Here is a 21,112-nt window from a genome sequence, read left to right on the forward strand (position 1 = left end):
GTCCCGTGATTTATTTTTGATGCGTCTTCATCAAGTTTCGACCTTTTATTTACGTTTGAAGACCCTGTAAAATGTCTTATTAATCAACCGAGTAAATTCTTCGGAGGGTCGATAGGGGACACTCGTTGCAAGATTGGCTGTCACGGACGGACGAAGAAGACTACACAGTCAAGCAAAAATGACAGAGGGGAAGAACAAGGTAAATAGCGAGAGCAGCAAGTTAAAAGACGCGGCGGGAGCATTGAAGCTGCATCACCCGGAGTTGTGTGAGAAAGCCTTGGCTGTTGCTGGCCTGAAGCCGACACAGCCCGGCGCGGATACCTTTTTCCAGGCAAAGCTACCACCGCTTGGACATTTCACAACATGCCTCTTTCAATTGAAAATAAATGAGGTAGTATCGGGTAGAGACAGTTCAGTGTGAACACAATATGATGAAAGCACGTTCAAGATCAAGTGTTCAGCGCGTTCTTTAATGTGCAGTATGTGCTCAGTATGAACGTAGCATACAGTCAATAGCTCTAATGAGCAGCCAACAGGCTTATTGGAGCTTTAAATGTATTAAACTGCAGTTTTCATGGAAGCAAATACGCTCTTTATACTATCAATTAAGTTGACGATTCATCTAAATGCACTTTCATTTTGGAATTTTTTTTTTGACAGACAAGCCGAGCAGTAGGATTAGTTATGAGGCTTCAAGATTTCAAACACTCTTTGGCTTTCATTCAGGCTCCTGCAAACAACCCTGATGTCTCCAACAAAAACTAGAAGAGACAGAACAGCAGAGAATTTGACGGAAAAAAAATAACACCAAGAAATATAAATAAACCCAGAACATCAGAAACATCATTAGCTAAGGTACGCAGGATTTAGTGGCAGCATAATGTGACCATGGAAGCGTGGCGAATGAGGAAAATTAGGAGTCAGAACAGAAGGAAGGATGGGAAATAAAGCCACTACAGATAGGCCTTAGGGAGTCAACAATAAAATATAAAGTGATAAGTACATGTTACTGTATCAGACATCAAACCATTTAATCTTAAAATACCAAGTTTCTTCCAACTTCAATCAATGTCACTTAGTTTAATTTTAAGTCTGCTTTCAGGAAGGAAAAAAGCCTCAATAATTAGTCATCACAGCTTAACTTTTAGACGCCCATCCACATTTGCATTCCTGAATTAAAATGAATAAACTAAATTACAGCGTTAAGAAAGACAAGAAGGAAAACAGTATGAGTTTGAAAAATCTCTGCTGAAGGAAGATTTATTTTTAACCATTTGTGCCAAATGAGGTAGATAATCATTAAAATACACGGTTCATTCCTGTTGAGATTGAATTTTTTTATTTTTTTTTTGCAGAGCAGCAGGAAACCCTGTCTTACCGGATGGATGCAGAGAGTAACAGCTGAGGTAGTGTGGGTAGGCGTTTCTACTCATGAAGCAGCATACGAAAGTAAACCTAATGTGACAGTTCATGCAAAGGAAGGTAAAATATGCAGACTAAACACTGGGTATGGAAAGCACAATGCATCATCAAAATTTGGAAAATAAAGTAAAAGAAAAATTATTCCAACTTGTCCAAGTATCATTTATAAAACACAAACTAATAACTTATTTTTTATTAATTCTTAAGTTTCCTCATATCCTCAAGCAAGAATTGTATTCAAATCCAAGAAGTGTGTGCACACATGTGCATGTCAAGGGAAGTCCCTCATCCAGTCTAAGTTGTTCCAGTCTCTCTTTACCTCATCATACCCGCTGCCGTCATCATGGCAATCCTAATCAGTATCACTGTCAAAATCATTTTCCTCATGGGACGAACAACATCATTAGCATGTTGTTTCTGATACTAATGGGTAATTCCCATTACATTTGAGATGCTCTGTGTCCTGCGTCTGTAACACAGATCATTGGGGACGTAGCAGAACAAAAAAACAGCTGAGCGAGCATGAGCTCATCAGAACCAGTGAGAAATTCTTTGAGAGGTCGATATGTTTCGGTAAATCAACACTAAAAAAGAACAGGGGTTAGCCGCTAGAGTTAAAGTTGTGGCTTCTAACAAAAGTCCCCACCCCCCAAACTCACATTAAGAGGAGTGAGCAGTGACGCATAAACCCTTCTGGCAAAGTTTATTTTAATGAAAACCCCAGGGTTAGGCCTCTTCCCTGTTTGCCTGGAAACACAGCTCTCCCCATCTTTTTGTCTCATTACATCTGTTTGTTTTTTGGCTGCGGTGGAAGAATTTTACACTCCCTCTCAGAGCTGCTTTGTTCTATCAGAAAATGCTTTCCAAAACATCAGCTGCATAAAACTTTATTTGAAGTCAATTTCCAATCAAATAGTTAAAAACAGGTACTTTGCAAAATCTAAGGTTGAAAATAAGAAAAATAAGTCAATTTAATGTATTCGTTCATAGATTTATTTTTTCAAAATCCCAACTTTAACTGCATCTTGGTATATCTTAACACACTGTGGAGTCTTCTGCTGGTCACGTAAAACATGTCAGTTACTGAAAAAATGTATTCCTCAGAAAATTCCCTGGAAGGTTTGGGTTACTGGTAAATGTCCAATTCCAAACTAAATTTAATGTTAAAATGAAACTACATACCTTACTCACACAAACAAGCAATTACTTGCACAAGCAGGCTGTGACTACTTCATAAAAGTAGCATTTGACTTTTGATTTATGAGATCTCAGAGAAGCACCTGCGGCTATCCTCTTGCTTCCAATAAATCTGGCTGCCACCTTGTATTTTTATTGATCTGTCCATCTTCTTGCCTCTGTCCTGCAGATGAGCACAAGACTGAATGGGCGCATGCAGCAGCTGCAGTGTGAGTGGTAATGCAAAGTTTGGAAAGTTCAAATTTAAACAAAAAATGGTTATCTGAAATAAATAAGAATCATAGCAAGGAACTGTCATGTCGCTATTGTTTTCATGCGTCTGAGAAAGTTACGCAAGTAGTCTTACGCAGCCATAACAATGGAAAATGTGATACTACAGGGTAGGGACAACCGTGTCTGTGCATCACTCTGATTCAATTTTTAAATTATAATCATTGCAAAACAAGGTTGAATAACCAAAATACCACAATATTGTTTTCTATTAAAAAGAATTACCAAAATAAATGCACAATCAACATTTTATCACAACGGAGATGTTGATATTAACTATGCTTGCCACAGTCTGAAAAAAGCTATTTAATTTAATTGGGACATAAAATATAAATTTACACTCACTAGCCACTTTATTAGGCACACCTGTCCAAATACTCATTCACACAAATGTCTAATCAGCCAATCAAATGGCAGAAGCTCAATGCATTTAGGCATGTAGACATGGTCAAGAGGATCTGCTGCAGTTCAAACCCAGCATTAGAATGGGGAAGAAAGGGGATTGAAGTGACTCTGAATTGTTGGTGTCAGATAGGCTGATCGGAGTGTTTCAGAAACTGCTGATCTACTGTGATTTTCACCCACAAACATCTCTAGGGTTTACAGAGAATGGTCTCAAAAAAAGAAAACATCTAGTGAGCTGCGGTTCTGTGGGTGGAAATGCCTTGTTAATGCCAGAGGTCAAAGGAGAATGGCCAAACTGGTTCCAGCTGATAAACAGGAACTCATATAACCACTGGTTACAAACAAGGTTTGCAGAAGAGCATCTCTGCACGCACAACACATCCAACATTGAGGCAGATGAGCTACACCAGCAGAAGACCACAGCGGGTGTCACTCCTATCAGCTAAGAACAGGAAACTGAGACTACAATTCACACAGGCTCACCAAAATCGGACAAGAGAAGACTGGGGGGAAAAAAATTGTCTGGTCTCCATTTCTGTTGCAACATTCACATGGTAGGGTCAAATTTAGCATCAACAACATGAAAGCATGGATCCATCCTGCTTTGTATCAATGGTTCAGGCTGGTGTTTGTATAATGGCGTGGGGGATATTTTTTTTAGCATACTTTGGGGCCCCTTAATACCAGTTGAGCATGGTTATCATGCCACAGACCATGTTGCTGACCATGTCCATCACTTTATGACCACTGTGTACCATATTCTGATGACTACTTCCAGCAGGATCCAGTACCTTGTTGAATGTGTGCCACAAAAGATTAAGGCAGTTCTGAAGGCAAAAGAGGTTTATTCCGGTACTAGCAAGGTGTACCTAACAAAGCGGCCAGTGAGTGTAGATTACAAGAATATTAATGTGTTTCCTAACACTACAGTGTGTTTGCTTGTTCTTGTTTGCCAGATTGCTAGTAGGTTTGCAATGCTGCAATGAGTAGTAGGATCACAGCTTGTAGAGGTTTCTCTATTCTGAGTTTCATCTGCCATGTTTCATGCAACACATGAGCGGATTGTGTCAGTAAATGATAGGAACTGGGGAGATTATGAAGCAATGCTGAATGTGGACAGTTGGAAAAGAGTTCTCCCCAGCTTCTTAATATGCCCGCTCTGTGCTTGACATCAGCTGAAGCTGTAATAAATTCTTTAATCCTTCCTTTTGGGGAAGGTGTGCTGCTCAGCCTCTACCTTCCATACATTTATCTAAAATGTTGCCTTTCAAATAAACAACACCAAAACTCTCTGTTAAGCTCTAAAACGCAAGCTTTGGATGCCAATTTTTGGCATACAATGCTAAACAAAGCCTACCAAAGAACACTGATGTGAAACAAGATTTAGTTTCAAAAGTTGCAAAACTTCTGTCCAAATCTGCGTTGAAACATTAAAAAAAACACAGTTTCACAGTTTTTTTTGCCATACCATAATCTGTTGTGTCTTTTAATTACAGGAAGCTCTGATTTCCACCGCAAAGTGCTGTCACACCTGGTGTAGGTATCAATGAATTCATTCATCCTGCAGGCTCCTACAGCAGTAGCATTTGTATGAGAAGACAAAATGTTAGACACGGTGTGAAGAAAATACAAAGTGTTAGACTGTGTGGCCTTTTTACAAAAGGAGGGGTGCAACAGATGAGCACCTGTAATGAAGCTGAATACATCCAAACCACACCAGCTGGCTGACAAATATTGATGGCGGATGGGAGAAGCAGATCTGCCTTTTGCACACACACACACACACACACACAGGGGCTCTGGTGGCTCTCTGGGACAGCAGTGACGGATAGTCGGGACTCCCTAAAGCTGACAGCAAGTCTTTGCCGTCTCCTAAAAGTGCGTTTTAAGAACTCCTTACACAGTGTATAGAGAAACAGAACTCAAAGTAAAGAGCAGTAAAAACAGTGACCTTTTTTCCCCCTAAAATGGGTTAGCACATATTTTATAGTCAAAACGCAACTCGGTTTTCAACTGTAAGAAAAGAGGAGAATGGGAACGTAGGGAAGGAGTAATCCCAACTCACCTCTTGGCTCTTCTCAGAGGTAGGGCAAAGGGATGCAGAAATCTAGATGCTTACGACTTCAAGAACTACTCTTGATTTTCCATACCGAAGCAAAGCTGCTTTTAAATTATTACTGCTGCCCTTGATTTATACATAATAAATAAGATGAGTGTAAAGTGTATTATTAAAAATGAAAAAAAAAGTTTTAATATGTATGCATAGAATTCTGAGAATTCATGCAATAATCCTTAAAAGTCAGACTTTTGTTTAGAGTGTCAATTTATGTGGAAAAAGGCAATAATTAAAACATTATTGAAGTTGTCCTTTTAAATAGGATTTATACACACAACTAACACTAAAAAAACAACAGCTATTGTCATTTTGGATAGGAAGTAATAATGACAGAAAGAGAAGTTTCTTCTACCCCTTCCTTTGTAGTCTGTTCTTTTTGCAAACACTTTTTTTGAAGGGGTGTGTAGGAATACGTTTTCACCTGAAAAAGAGTTGAGACATATTTACAATAGCTGCGATTCACCCTTTAAGCTTTGTAATATCTCACATTAACATTAACCAGCAGAAAAAAAATGATTTTTTTTTAAGCGCTCTAACTTTTAGAACACGACAATAACAGAAGAAAGCCATGCAGCAAATCATTTAAAGCCTTTGTTCTAAATATACCCCTGTCTATTCCCTTTCCCTGGCCTCTGAGGCACTGGATTCACTTAATTGGATTACTACACATATTTTTCATCTCTATTCTGGTTAGTGTTTAATGAAGTTTACATAATCATACATCTCAGTTTATTCATTGCAAAGCTGGAGGCAACTCCCAAAACAAAAATCTAGGACATAACTGAGTCTCAGCTACCTACTGACAAGCGAAATACTTCAACCTGGTCCTAATGCTAAAAGTTACAAATAAATTTATTCTATTCTATTCCTGAATTCTATTTGGATTGGACACATATTATAAAATGACTTTTTTTTTTACCTTAGTGGATTAAAATAAATATTATTACAGCAGCAAAAGTTAAGAAGCAGTTGGTTTTATAGCTAAATAATTTTTATCAACAATTATCTTTTTGCCTTTATTTTTAACACTACAGGATTTTAAATTATATTTAAATAAAATTACTATTTTTATTTAATTTTTAATTTTGCTTTTTGTTAACTTTTATTTATGGTTTTTATTTCATTGTTTTTATATATTCTATATATGTCACAACACTGTATGATAATAATGATTTCTGTGCTGTACATCTGGAGCATTTCAAGTTTTTAGATTTGAATGGTGCAAAGTAATAGGCTCAAAGTTTCAAAATCAGAAATTATAGAGCAAAATAATCAACAGGCTTTATAGACTTGCTGAGAGAAATAAATTATCCAATGTTCCTCAATGAACCCTGACGTGACTCTGAAGTTCACAATTGCAATTTTCTTTTCAGTTCATATAATTCACATTAAAAGATGCTCTATTTTTGGACTATGTAATTATTAGCAAGATTAGCAGTTTCTTCTTGAAATTGCTGTTTTATGAATGCTATGTTTTGTTTAAGGAAGATTAAACCAGCCATCCTTGTACCTAAAGACCCAGCTACACAAAAACACCCAGGCTAAATCAGTCACATGGGGAAACGATTTGCTGTCTGAAGAAAGACAAAAGCCCTGCCTGAGGTTTCAATAAAGTGTGACGGGCTGATCCTGCTTTTTCAGATTGCTCTGTCTGACAGCTATGACAACCCTGAACTGTTGTTGTGACAGTGTAACTGGATTTGCTGCAGCCATCCAATTCAACAACTGAACACATACCAGCAGGCTATGAATTACATCTAACAAGATTTTTTTTTTAAATTGAATCCTTTTTCGGGGAATTGCAGCCACAAGAAAAGACTGATGAAGACAATAGATGAGAAACGATAAAATAATGAGGTATTCTAGAATAGTTTATCTTTCCTCTTATTTTGCCTACCAACTGAAAGGGCAATTTTTTTATTTGCGTCATACGTATCATTCTTGGTCACATGCATCATATGAACAAAAAAAGAGCATAAATTACCAGAGTTACCCGTTTTAAAGCTCTACTTTGTGTATTTTACTGCAATTTATGTAAATCCTAATTTTACTTTGATGCCCTTCTTTTTTACTTCACCACTACAGAAGACAGAGATGGGGTGTCCCAACTTACTTAGAGGGTATATAATGGGGGGGCAGAGCTATTAAAGGTCATAAAATATCGTACACTACAAGTATAAATATGAAAACTTTAAGCTACACTTACTTTAAAAAAGATATAAAAGTATCCACAGGTTTTTTACTTATCAACAAATCTACATAATCTTATAATTCTAGATATTTATTATATTGTGCTTTAGTTCTTCCATACATTACTTACTGTGTAGAAATTTGGGGCAATAATTATAAAACTTCACTGCATTCTCTTTTTATACTTCAAAAACGAGCCATTCGAACTATTCATGAGGTGGGTTATCTTGAACACACAAATAAATTACTTTTTCAGTCAAGAATCCTTACATATTGCAACTTTGGAAGATTTTAAACACCACAACTTATGTGAAATGCCAGCAATAATGAAATCCCTTCCAATATTGAAAAACTGTTTATTGCACTAGTAGGAACTTATATATTGAGGAAATGCTTTAAAATTCCGATGGTGAGAACTACATGAATTTGTGTCGCTGTGTGGAGTAAAAGTATGGAACAGGCCGGGCACAGGGCTTAAAATGTAATAATTACATGGTAAAAAAAAACAATACAAAGAACTTATAATTTTACAATATATGAGCTCGTAGACTTGTTGATCACTAAGAAGTGTTTTTGTTTAGGTGTGTGTGTGTGTGAACGTACAGGTAACATGAGGACGTGAAGAGTATTTGTATCTTTATGTTTGTGTCTATATGGTTGCGTGTGTATGTATATGTTGCCCAAATGCTTGTTGTAATGTAAAGTGTGAGTATATCAAAAAATTGTGCACAATCTACTCAAAAATTATAAACTGTAAGTGGCAACCTTTTGGGGATATGACTGGACAGGGGTTTGATTATATAAGGTTTCTTCTGCCCACCCCCTTTCAAGATGAAACAGAAAGAAAGTTATTTATGCAAACAGAAAATCTAAGTTAACTTTCCATTATGTAAAGTATACTCATTTTGTCAGTCAAAATGGTTGTAATGAAAATGTATTGAAGTTAATGCCTGCATATCTTTATTTTGGCTTTTTTTTGTTAGGAAATGAATGCATCTTCAAACTTCATTTTGTGATTTTTTTTATAAAACCAGAGTTAAAAAGGGATTCCTCAGGTTTCTTTTTTAATATTTATACTATTGATAACAGTTATTAAATAAAAATCCTGTGTAAAAGTTAAAGGGCCGTCTTGATTCTTGTATACAAAGACGTAGCACTGATATTTATTAATGTAATGTATCACAAAATAGTGCAGACATAAAATTAATTTAGTGATAATAAAGACAAAAACAAAGAAAAAATAATAAAAAAACAACGGGTTGCAACGAAAACTAAATGTATGTGTGCCTGGTAGAACACTACTCTTATTGTTGTCATCATCCAAAATGCCAATGACACAGTTTTAATGTACACACAGTCTTTTTGTATACGACAATAACGCGACACCACCCAAACTCATGTAAATCTGAACTCATGGAAAAACTATTGCTAGTATTCAAAGAGCTTGCTCCAGCGACGTCACAGGCTGCACTTTTTAACAAAGCTGCTTGCCAGACAGAGCTACATCACTCACCCGCTGATTATGTACAACAGCAAAAATCCAGCAGCAGCGGTTTATAGATTATCCTTTTTTCTTTTTTTTTTACAGCTTTCAACAGCAGTTTCGGCATCACAACACCTCTGTGTGCTTGGCTTGGATTTCTAACCTGACCTCAAGTTTATGGATCAACTGATTGCATTTAGTGTGGGAGAAAATGACAGGAAACGTCTGGCCCATTTAACAACAAATTTCCTTGAATACATCTGAACTGGAAAAAGAAAGTAATTGTGAAGGGTTGGGTTTTCCATACGGGACCTCTTTTCATACATTTAAAGCAACAAAGACTTCTGAATTCATTTTTCTTCCAGGGATATTTCTAGGTAAAGTGAGGACATACTTCTTTGAAATTTTAACAGTAAATTAACCAAAGAAAAACACAAAAAAAAAATTTAAACCAAGTGTCTCTTGTCTTTATTTCATTCCTAAAGCTAACACTCACCATATCCAGGAGTGCCTTCTGAAGGGAAAATGGCTGAGGTGCATTATGGACCTTTCGCTGGGTACATCCAGGTATTGTCCAGGCTTCATAACAAAGCTGTGTCAGGAATGATCCCCTGTCCTGTTGGCTTTTTACACTGTGAGCCCCTTATCTATTTAGAAGTCTATCTGCAGATATCCACTTGTTGTATCTGTAGCTCCGATGAAAAATATATTGTTCCATTGTACGGTAAAAGGTAAAAGTCCACTTCTGTGTTCCATACATTCAGACCAGTCCTTCACTTGTTTGATCAAAAAGATTCCTTAGAAGAAAAAAAAATGTAAAGTTTTGGTTCTAACAAGGCAAACTTAAAAAAAAAATAAAAAAAACTCTATAATCCCCAATAAAATCCAATGAGTTCCAGAAGGATAATAAAAATTCTAACACACTTGGTGGCTAAAAAAAACTTTCAGAACTGGCAGAGAGAGCAACTAGACATAAGCCTACTGTGAAGACAGTTTCTGACAGAGAGCATCAGCAATGTGAGCACACATGCAGCCATCTGGCAGGACCAGCTAAGCTCTCTGGCCACTGCTCTTTTTTCCGTGGGATTCTTCCAGCGAAGGTTTGGAAATTACTGTCCCACATCCACATGGTGAACCGGCTCAGGGACTCATTCCTCTGGTAAACATTCCTCTTCCTGACAAGCAGCGACGGCGGTTGGAGGGACAGCGGCAGTCACCCCAGCATGACAGAGCATGTTACGCACAGAGTCACTCACACCCTCACAGGTTTGTTTTCATCCTTCCCAGCTCTACCCCCTCTGTCTCTCTTATTTTGCGTCTTCCTCTTTCTCCTGCCCTTTTCCAGTCTTTGACGGAGGGGGGGAAAAAAAGCGAATAGCTATCCGGAAAAATAATAGCAAAGCGTCTCTTCACTTTCGTCCCTGCTCAGAGTATGGCAGCCTATCCTCTTTCTCCCCCTCCCTCCATCCAGGCAGTGGGATGTCCTGACTTTGTTCTAGGTGTGCCTGCCGTACTCAGTCGGCTAAATCTATTGATCCTCTTAAGTGTTCATTCCAAGCAACAGGTATGCACAGGCACCATTTTCTAAGAATATATACATCGACATAAACAAAGGTGCCATTTACAGGAATAAAGCAGAGGTGTTGACAGCGTCGTGTCCCCGTAAATTACCCGTACGTTTTATTTTGCCCTTGAATCCGGTATTTGCCTGTTGCAGTACCTGCCTTCGTCATGACAACATGTGCTGCTGTTGCTATGTCAGGTTATGTTTTTGTTTCTTCAAACAGAAACCCGTCTGTTTCTACTGTCTGCATTACTTCTACTGAGCAAAAACATCCAAACCCCACACACACACAAACATAAGGCCATCTTTGCTTCTCTTGTACATGTATATGCATGTAAAGCTCAGTGTTTGACAATGAAAGCTTCTGGTTACAAGAAACCTGTTTCACAGGATGACATTACCCCGCCTAAAGAGTTATGCATTCTTTTCTTTTAAACTAGCAAATGAAAACACTTTAAATAAAGAACAAAGGTAATGTCACTAAGTGTCTTTTACCTCTAAGGACACAAGTAACCAGAGATGGAACTCAGACCATGTCTCATATTTTATGTCAATGTCAGCAGTAAATATGAAGCACAAACTTTAAATACACGTATCACTTTAGACATTTTTATGACTGAGGTCGGACTGAATGAGCTGGACTTCGCAAACTGCGGTTCTCTCTGTGTATGTTTTGCATTATAAGCCACAGCTCTAGTTACTGCGGTCTCAAAAACAGGATTCAGAACTGCTTCCTAAACACATCCTGCCCAACACACACGTCAGCAGCTTCTCAACTCCTGCCAAAAGTCAAACCAACTCTCAGCCTCTGTAAGCCCACACTTTCTGCAACACCCACCTGGGTGGAGGCTTTTCTCGATCTAAAGGACGTTGTTAGTGAGGGGGGAAAAAGGGAGGCAGAAATGCAACTCTTTGGGATGATGGGGGCAATTTAATAGTGCTGAGGGGCAGATTTAACAGCTCCGCTAGCAACAGGGGGTGAATGAGTCTTTAAAGGTTAAAGCAGAAAGCAGCCAGAAAAACACCTGTTATTTATTAAGAGCACACACAGGAGAACATTCAACATCCATCTGCCTCTTGAATTAGATTGTTTCAGACACTTTTCATATAAACACAAACTGGGGTCAGAATACTAATAACAGTATCTCCCAAGATGCATCTGTGTACATCACTGCTGCATTGCGTAATCGAAGTCCCGGCTTTAAGAGCTGTTGTTGCGTGTTCCAATTAACACTGCTGAGCTGTCAGAAGTCATCAAGCAAATATGAAAAATAAAAAAACTAAAGGAGGCAGTAAAAAAAAAAAAGTGAGGGTGAATGCATTGCCTGGTGATACAGAGGGCAGGAAAAGGAGAAAGAAGGTATACTTAGGTAATTGCAGGGACATGCACTATCTTTAGACAAAAACACAAAAGTGTAGTAGTGACCGAACAAGATAAAATTTATGAACAATAAAGGAAATGCAGGGCCGCAGAATTCTTGAAGCCACATTGTGTGTCCAATGCAGCTAACACAATAACATGCTGCAGCTATAAAGTACTAAAACAACATTAGAGCGGCATCATCGGTGATCCCCGCTTGTAAGCAAGACATTGGATTCTCCCTCTATGAAGCATCACATCATATACAAGTCAGGAGGCCTTTTTTCATTACATTAGTGGTCTTTCTATGTTTCAGAGCACCAGAGGGAGGAGGTTTGGATCACACAGCGGAAGAAATACTTATTGATTTTATGTGTTCTGACATTTAAGAGAGTACTTTTCTTTATTTTTCTGCAGATCAATTGTCCTAAGATCACAGATTCTGCAGCCTCTGTGATTTTATTGTAAAACTGACCTGGACCTGCATGACAGCATCAGCTCCAGAGGTTCACAAAACATCAAATTCTACAGCTGTTAAACTAGTTACACTCAAATGTGGTTTGAGTGTAGTAACAAAAATTTTGATAAATTCTGCTCTGTTCATTCATGCGTACTTGCAAAGCAGAACTGCTGCACCGTAGCAAATTAAAAGGAGAATTTATGACATCACAACAAACACATTTGCTGCTGTGGAAGCATTAATATAAAAGTCGAACATGTTTTACATTTAAATAGGGAACAATCTCTTGAGGGGCGGGAACACATTTGCTCATTGTTTCCTTGAGGTAGGCCGCCTGTCTGTCACTCTTTATGTGTCGCTGTGGAAATGCCTCAAGCCCAGTCCTCCTCCTTGCCATTCGCAGATGGTTATGCCGTGGCATTTTAGCAAAGGTTAACTTATTCCCCCTTCAAATCAGATATTTGTAATTAGATTCCCACGTCTAATGGGGACACGAAGGCATCAAGGGCCATTCTGTAGAATGTGAGAAAATTTTAAGTGGACAAAGAAAAAAAAAGAAGACTCACTTGAGGAAGTGAAGAGCTTTTTTTTATTTTGACTCATTGGTTTTTAGAGACAGAATAAATGGCAGAGTGTGGGTACTATATTGGAAAAGATGCGTGACATCAAAACACAGCAAGTGCTGTCAAGGGTGTAGAACATTTGCACTGTACAGAAATGTTATGAGGCTTCATGACTTTTTAATATCGTTCCTGCTCTACTAGGCTTTCTGGTGTTTTTACAACCTTATAAATGGTAAACAGACTTTACCTTTATAACAGTGGTCCACTTGGTCACTCAAAGTGCTTTTACACAATAAGACATGTTCTCATTTTTTTCTTGTTTTATAAAACATTTCTTTGATAGCTCCAAAGTGCTTTTCTTTGGTTGAACTCAAAATATATTGGGGCCAAAATTAGTTTAAATCTTTTGCTCAAGGACAAATTGACAGTGCAAAGGCCAGTAAAGCCATATAAGGATGTAATAGGTACATTTGATACCGCTTGGCTAAAATTATCATAAAAAACACAGGAATGGTGTGTGATGCTAAATATTTAAGAGTATCAAAGATACGGTGGCCCTTAAGTGCAAATCACACTAACAAATCACTCAATGCCGGGTCAAAAATACGTTAAAAGACGACAACGACAATTAAAAAAGCAAAATAAATAATAATAACAACATTAGATTTTAGAAATCAAAATCACAATTTAAACATGAAACAAAATAAAAAAGAAATAAAGGTTAATTCAAAGTACACGAAGGACACGATCTGAGGTCCTGACTGTAAAGTGTTTTGGGCCTTCAAGGAAAGTAGGAAAGCGCTATACAAGTATTCGCCATTACCAGTTACCATTTTTAAATTGTTGTGTGAGGTTTAATATTTTTTGTATTGAGTGATTTGTTAGTGTGATTTAAACTTCAGGGCCATCGTACAAAACAATAATAAAGAAGTCTTTGTCTGCCAAGTTTAGAGCGTTTTAAAATTACTTTAAAACATATTGTTTTCACACCTTACCACAAAAAAAGCAACAAAAAAAGCCCCATTTGTAATTTTTTTTTAAAAATTGTATTTTCAATAGGCTTATTCTGGATGCATCTGACATCCCATGGCTGAGGGCAATGGTTGAATCAACCTTTTTTTTTAAATAATCATATCTACTTAGAGCTTCATGATGCCTTTTACCAACAGCAGGTAAAAAATGGTTAAGTGCTGAAATAACAGAGATCCATTACTAGAGGCAATCTTCACTGTAGCACCATCTGATGAGAATGCACTCAGATGCATTTGGTACAATCAGTTCTCCTCTGCTTATCCCATTATGTCGTTAGAGAAAACGGAGCTTTAACCTTATTCAGGTGATGATGCTGAAATTAACACTGACATCTAGCAAAAGCCCAATTGGAAGACAGCAAAGGCCAAGGATGTGGATTCACATTAATACTTTATAAAATTCCATTGTGCATTGACTATATTATATAATAGCTCATGCCATAGTGATCTGCAATGCTGTATTTCTTTACACTTTAAATTTCCCTTGTTTAATTTAAAGTTTTTTTCAGCATTTTAATGTAAAGTTAAAAATGTTTTTTATTTATTACACTTTTTGTTTCCATAGCAACAATAAGAGGTTGCCCACATGTTAACTGGCTTGCCGAAATCATGCAGTAGCTAATGTCGATTATTAAACATGAGGCTAATGTGGGAGGGTGTTCAGCAAACCCCTAACCACTGACCCAACAACCTCGCAGCCGCTAACAGGGTTGCATGGAGGAGCTGGAACACCGTTTGCCTTGCAGCACCCTGCACACAGGTGAGATATACTCTGAGGTTGATGGACTTGCAGAAGGTTGCGTGACCCTTGGCAATTTCCTCTCCGTCTTTGAGTCTCTAACTTCTGCTGGCTCCACTTCACTGCCTATAAAAAAACAAGGCGGTTCCCATCTCACGGAATGCGGTGACAAACTGAGACACACGCAGATGACAGTTCAACTCAGCAGACTAACTTCTTACAAAGTTGAGCAAGAGGGCATGATGCAATAGCATCAGTTTTAAACAGTGATCTAAAAATGGCATGAAAGCAGTAAATAAGGTTAATAAAAGAGTGGTAAAAGAAATCTTGAAATAAACAGTGTTCTACACAGAGACAGCAGGGGGCAAAGACAATGAACCTTAAAGCAACAGGCTCCAACCCCTGACTAATCCCTGTATTAAACACATCCTCCTTGATCCCTGCATGCAATGGAACATTGAAGCACCGTGTAAAACCATGTTTGTTTATTTCTCTACTAGTTTTCTAATGGCACCTTTTTTTAAGTAGAATACTAAAAGGAGTTTTCTTGCATGTCTGGTCGGTACTAGACACACCCAATCCTGTCTGATCTCTGAAGCTAAGAAGGGTTGGGCTAGTCATTGGGAGGGAGACTGCCTCCACCAGGAGTGGTAAGTTACTGCAACCAGATGGGGCCCCTTTTCAGGATCAGCAGTCCAGACAAACTCTTACAAAAAAAAATAGCTTTAAGTAAGGGTTACTAAAGAACCATTGATTTAAATTAGATTAGTTAAGTTTTCTCACAGATTTTAAATACTAGGTAAAACTTTGGAGTAAAAAATCAGATCTTTTTTGCTTGCAGTTTAATTTATGTTATCCAGATGGGAATTGTTAAAATTCTTTAAATACTTTTTTTATTGATCATAAACTGAGAAAATAATCATGTTTATGTTCAGGTTAACAGCAGGAAAAAGGATGACTGCTCACCAAAGTATACTAAAGGTATAACAAGAGAAAATGCCATTTTTGCCTTGCGCTTTTGAAAATCTTTCGTAGGAGCACATTAGCTGCACTGGAACAATCCTGTTTGACACAGGAAGTCTTAAATTTTAAAAGGAAGTTATACCAGCTTGTGTTAAAGTAATAAACAATTTCACATTTTAAAAAACTGCTAGTTTCTCTTTATATTTCTGTTTTTATGCCAAAAACAGAAATAAGATTAATATTTATTTTTAATAAACAATTCATGCAAAGCAGCATATCATTTTCCTATAGAGTGAAATACGACTTTGTGGCTACTAAAGGTCTTGATTAACTTGCAACTTGAGAAACTTGCCCAAAAGGCTCTTTTACTGTTAAAGGTTGCAGACCACTGGTTTGGATGAATGCAAGGGGTTGGATCAGGAAGCACTTCCACTATAAGAACTAATTCTGATCCACTGCGGACACTGGCATGACCATCGGGGTTCCAAAATACAGTTATTATAATAGCTGTGAAGGCATAGGCACCTGACCTGCTTTTCAGAGGTGTGCCACGGCACCTGGTCCTGGACTCAAGAACAGGTAGTGGCATTCTATAAGTAGTCCCTAAATCTTCAATTCACGCAACCTTTGGACCATCTACTCATCATCAACAACAGCACTGTCTTGTAAAGTGCTATTAGAAAATTTGCAGACATTACCATTATTTTAGGGCTTTAAAGGTAATGAAAGCATGAGTGTGATCTCCAGACACAAGAAGAGCAATTGAGTAAAGTCCTGAGTTCTACTAAAGGGATATAAATGTAAGTTGCTCAGATTTACCAGTTACTTTAAGCAAGTCTACGTGTCCTTCAACTTAAAAGTTTAACATAAGCTTTCTATAAAAATGGGTGGTGCAAAGCTTTAAAAGAACTTTTGCAATGGACACACCCAAATGAAAAAGAATGGCAGACTCCTTCATTATACCACATAAAACTAAAACACTAACAACATAACTATACTCACACACTTTTACAGTTTTTTCTTTAGTTTAAAGTAACAACAAAGGGACACAAATCTCCAATTACAGTAATTCTTTGAAATTTCAAGACAACAAATGACATGACTTGATTCATACAGTGACCTGCCTTCCCATCCACAAACTGTCAGACAAGTGAAAGAGTGGCTAGGGACTAAAAATGACAATAACTATCAAATGTCTTGTCAGTTGCTTGCTTTGTGCTTTTGATCTGCAGCCACCAGAGCGTAAATGCTGCACTGCACACTTGAATGGGAGCTTTGTACCACAGCCATCAAATTAAGCCCACCCTAAAGGGGTGAGTGCATTTTGGACTCTGGTGACTCTGAAACACACATCATGAAATTTCCCTACACACCAGTCAGCTGGATACACTTTAAAATGCAAGCCTTCCTGCATTTGAACCAAAAACCAATACTTTTAGAGTAAGTATACTGTACAGTATGTAGTCATCACATATGAGTAAAACTTAAAGAGTATAATTATAGTTAAAAAATTTGTGAATCTTGATCACACTTTAAATAGATTTGCCCCGTTCAGCCTACAGAAACATTTACTTTTGCAATTGCTCAACTCTTTGGGGTGTAATGGCATATTTTTGTATATTCAATGTTTACTTGTATCAGATCAAGAGAAATGACTTGATATTTGCTCTTTTCATCTGCGGGAATAAAAACACATATTTGTTCTGTAGCTTGGAAGTTACCCTTTAATACATTTCTGCATATAAATACTATTGTTATAACCATCAGCATCTGTAACAGTCTCATCCACTGCCACCCCAAACCATTCTGTTGACTGTGTTGCTAAAGCTCACCAAAAATAGACTTTTCCTGCATTGCAGCAGCATCGTGTCACTGTTGAAGCTGAGGCATTTTTCTGGCTTTTCTTCTGCTGTGGGCCTGACTGAGTGTTAATCACGGTACGGCATGAACTGCGCATCTGTTTAGCTATGAAAAGTGCTCCTCTGAGGACTGATATGACCGAGTGAAGACCTCCAGTGAAAGGGTAATTAAGGTAGTCTTAAGGGAAGACACAAGATTGCTGGTTAACTTAACAGATGAATGGATTGATCCCCTTGATTGTTATCCACTTTAATCAGATAGTGTAGCTAGGTAATTTGACATAGTTGTCATCATTATTATTACTATAAAAAGTGTAGCCATCATTTTGGATTTATTTAATAGTTTTCTTTACTCAGCATATTGTTATCTAATAAATATGTCACAAGTTTGTTCTTAAGAGTTAACGGAAGACTAATCTTTAATCTGCATAGTTACTGTATATTGTCCCCAACACTCACATTTGTTACAACAAATAAAACGAATGTGATATTATGTACTATTGAATATTCATTTTGAGCAACATGTAGAAGACAAAGTGTATTTATATTACACCATTACAATACAACTTTTTTTTTCTTGATAGTAAAAAAAATGTATTCAATATTTAAAGTCCCACTCCAATCATCTTTTCATCTATTGTAAAAGCGTTCCAAGTTGTTTTTCATTTATAATTATGCTATTTGGGCAAAATTTTAAAAAACGGTGTCGCTTTTTAGAAAAATTTCTGCAGGGCGGCAGGAGTTCATCAGAAATTGGCATGGAATTAATGCTGCTCTAGTTTACAGACCATCACAACTCCATGCTAGCAATACTGATGCAATGAAACTGCGTGCAAAATTGGAGCTATCCAGAGTTTGTGGCTCGCCGATTGCAGCTTATAAGAACAAATAGGCTCTTTTTTCAGTTTTTTACGTCTGCTCCTGATTAACAATAGTTTGAAAAAAGAAATACCGGTACTCAGAAACACAATTTTAATCTTGATTTTTTTTTATATATTTGTTCTCAATCGTCAGAAAAATGCTACAGGAACATGTTAAAAATACCAAAATAAATTTTTGATCAGAGTGGTTCTTTAGGACGTACATGTTGCGTAAGGAGTTTTATAAAACGTTTTGATCCAGCAGTGGTGCATTGACAGCCATATTTTTGCTTAAGTTACTTTTAGATTTTTAATTTTTATCGGCTCTCTGATCTTTTAGGAAAAGGCTCGAGATCCCGTCCTTCCTTGATCTCTAAATTCCCAACTATAAAACAACTACAAAATACTTAAAAATGAGAACTCTACTCTTATACTGACTGCCAGATGCAGCCTTCTGGCTATTAGATATCATTCTAAACTGTACAACTGACAGTGATGTCTTTGGTGCTTAGAAGGTAAGCCACTAAGTCCTTAAGTATGTTGTAAACAGCTCTAATACTATTCAGCCATTAAGTCCAAAGGCGTGCTCTAATCAACATGATTGGCTGCAGTAATTCAGTCTGTATTTGCCGTGATTCATACTTAATTATGTATTCATGGTAACCTTTGTTTGGGATATTTACTAAAACAACAGAAAACACAAGCTTTAAGATGGATTCCGGCAAGGAGACGCCAAAAGTGACATATAATTAATGCATAGAGAAAAAAAGTACATGGACCAACTTCAATAAATCTTGATTTAACAACATTACTTACAAAGTTAGATTGTCAGAAAGATATGAGAAGAGGACCATAAATTTGAGTATATTCTGACATGAAGTTAGAAAAAATTATGTATAAATCAAAGTAGTGTGTCAGGTTTTGTCGAGGACAGCCAAAATAAGCAAGCCCAAGAGTGAAGGAAAGATAGTCAATTTATTTTGTCTCAGTCCTCGTTTGGAGTATGCAGATCTGAAGGAGAAAGAAAACCTCCTGCCAGCAGAGGAAGAATTACTTGGTAGCCTCACCGCCATGTCAGGAGAAGAAGTCAACAGACAGAGGTGGGAAGGGGAGCTAACCTCGATGCTGATGATGAGCTGGAACACTGCAAAAACCTAGAGAGAGGATTTCCACTTTATAAAGTCAAAAGGGGGCTTTGGGCTTGTGACTGGAGTCCAGAAGGATGAAGAAGCAGAGGCGAGGCAATGGCGAGGCGATGCCATGGCGAGACGAGGCAGTGACGAGACGAGAGCTTGACGATCCGTACAGATTTGCATAGAAGGTTTAGCAAGATGGCTGGAAGTAACCAGAGTAACTGATGTTCTGGCAATGAGGGAGGTACAGGAGTGAATTTATGAAGGGGCAAGACCAGGTGCTTGTCATAGAGCCTGATTACTCCAACAGGAAGTCTGGCCAAACAAGGCGAGTGATGCGGCAGACATGACATCACGAGCCGTTTCCAGCGTGATACTGCAAATATGAGAACTAGAAGAAGAACTTCACAGGAAAAACTGATTTAAATAGATCCAACGCAGATAAGTAGATAAGATTAAGACATCTCTGAATGGACAAAGCTGTCTAAATTACTACACTGGACGGAGCTGCCACGTTTCTTTCTCCAGCTGCTCTACATCTTATTAATGGCCATGAATTATGTAAGAGACAGTTAGAGTTATGCATGTAAGAAGGAGCTCTGTGGGGTACTGCTGTGACATTAACCTGCTACAGTAATTACACTTTAGGGTAAAGCTTGCAGGGTATAATACTTATCAAAGCAAAGGAATGGCATGGCCTCTTGCAAATTCTTAAACAACTCACATTTCAATAGCACAATAAACCCACTAAAAGCAACAACTTGCATCACAGGAAGCTTGTAAAAAAAAGTCCCGCACTTACTAAGAAACATTTATTGGGTCACCAGGTAGGGTCATCCAAAGCACAGGGATGTAAAAGCAAACAAAAATACAGTTTTCTTTTTTTATTAAGTTAAAGTTCACTTAAAAAAAGGAACTATTAAAACATCAAAAGAAGAAAATAAGAGTGACCCATGCATGAGGAGTTTTGGTATATTTTAACATTACCCAACAAATACCTTTAATTTATTGCTTCAATCTTTTCTTTAATTTCCCTACAGGGATTAATAAAGTTGATCTTAATCTTAAACTTAATTTTTCTATCTGTTGTAAAACAGATTAAAAAACAGAACTTTTCATATTTTTTTTGTCAAAACTAGCCATTTAGAGAAACTTAATGCCTTAATGAGGCCATTATACTAGGCCCTAAAAATCTGAGAGATGCTCTGTCTGATCAAGTAGTCTCCCTGGATGGCGTAAGTATAGCCTCCAATTCCACAGTTAGAAACCTGAGTGTTTATTTGACCAGGATTTATCATTTAAGCCATACATATCTGAGGCGTGTAAAAATGCATTTTTTCACCTGCGCAATATACCTAAGATCAGAAATCTACCATCTAAAAGTGATTTTTTTACATTCATTTGTTACATCCAGAAAGGATCACTGTAACTCTTTGTTCGCAGCATGTCCTAAAAGTTCCTTAAAAAATGTTCATTTTGTTCAAATTGCAGCAGCTA

General features: G+C 37.5%; 1 protein-coding gene across 8 annotated transcripts in view; it reads right to left on the reverse strand.

Annotated features, from left to right (window-relative positions):
- pde4d (phosphodiesterase 4D, cAMP-specific) overlaps positions 1-21,112 on the reverse strand; it is a 180,949-nt gene that overhangs the window by 41,424 nt on the left and 118,413 nt on the right. Inside the window, exon 1 of one of the 8 annotated variants that reach the window (XM_023958363.2) lies at positions 9,580-10,533. The exons of 6 other annotated variants lie outside the window; for them this stretch is intronic. In XM_023958363.2, the coding sequence (XP_023814131.1) occupies positions 9,580-9,668 (89 nt within the window). In that variant the 5' untranslated portion in view covers positions 9,669-10,533. Of the gene's footprint in view, positions 1-9,579; positions 10,534-21,112 lie in introns of those variants that run through there. One more of the 8 variants, XM_078953118.1, reaches the window with a different exon arrangement.

Source organism: Oryzias latipes, chromosome 9 (assembly GCF_053564925.1).
Source record: "Oryzias latipes strain Hd-rR chromosome 9, Olatipes_Hd-rR_3.1".
Lineage (NCBI taxonomy): Eukaryota > Metazoa > Chordata > Actinopteri > Beloniformes > Adrianichthyidae > Oryzias > Oryzias latipes.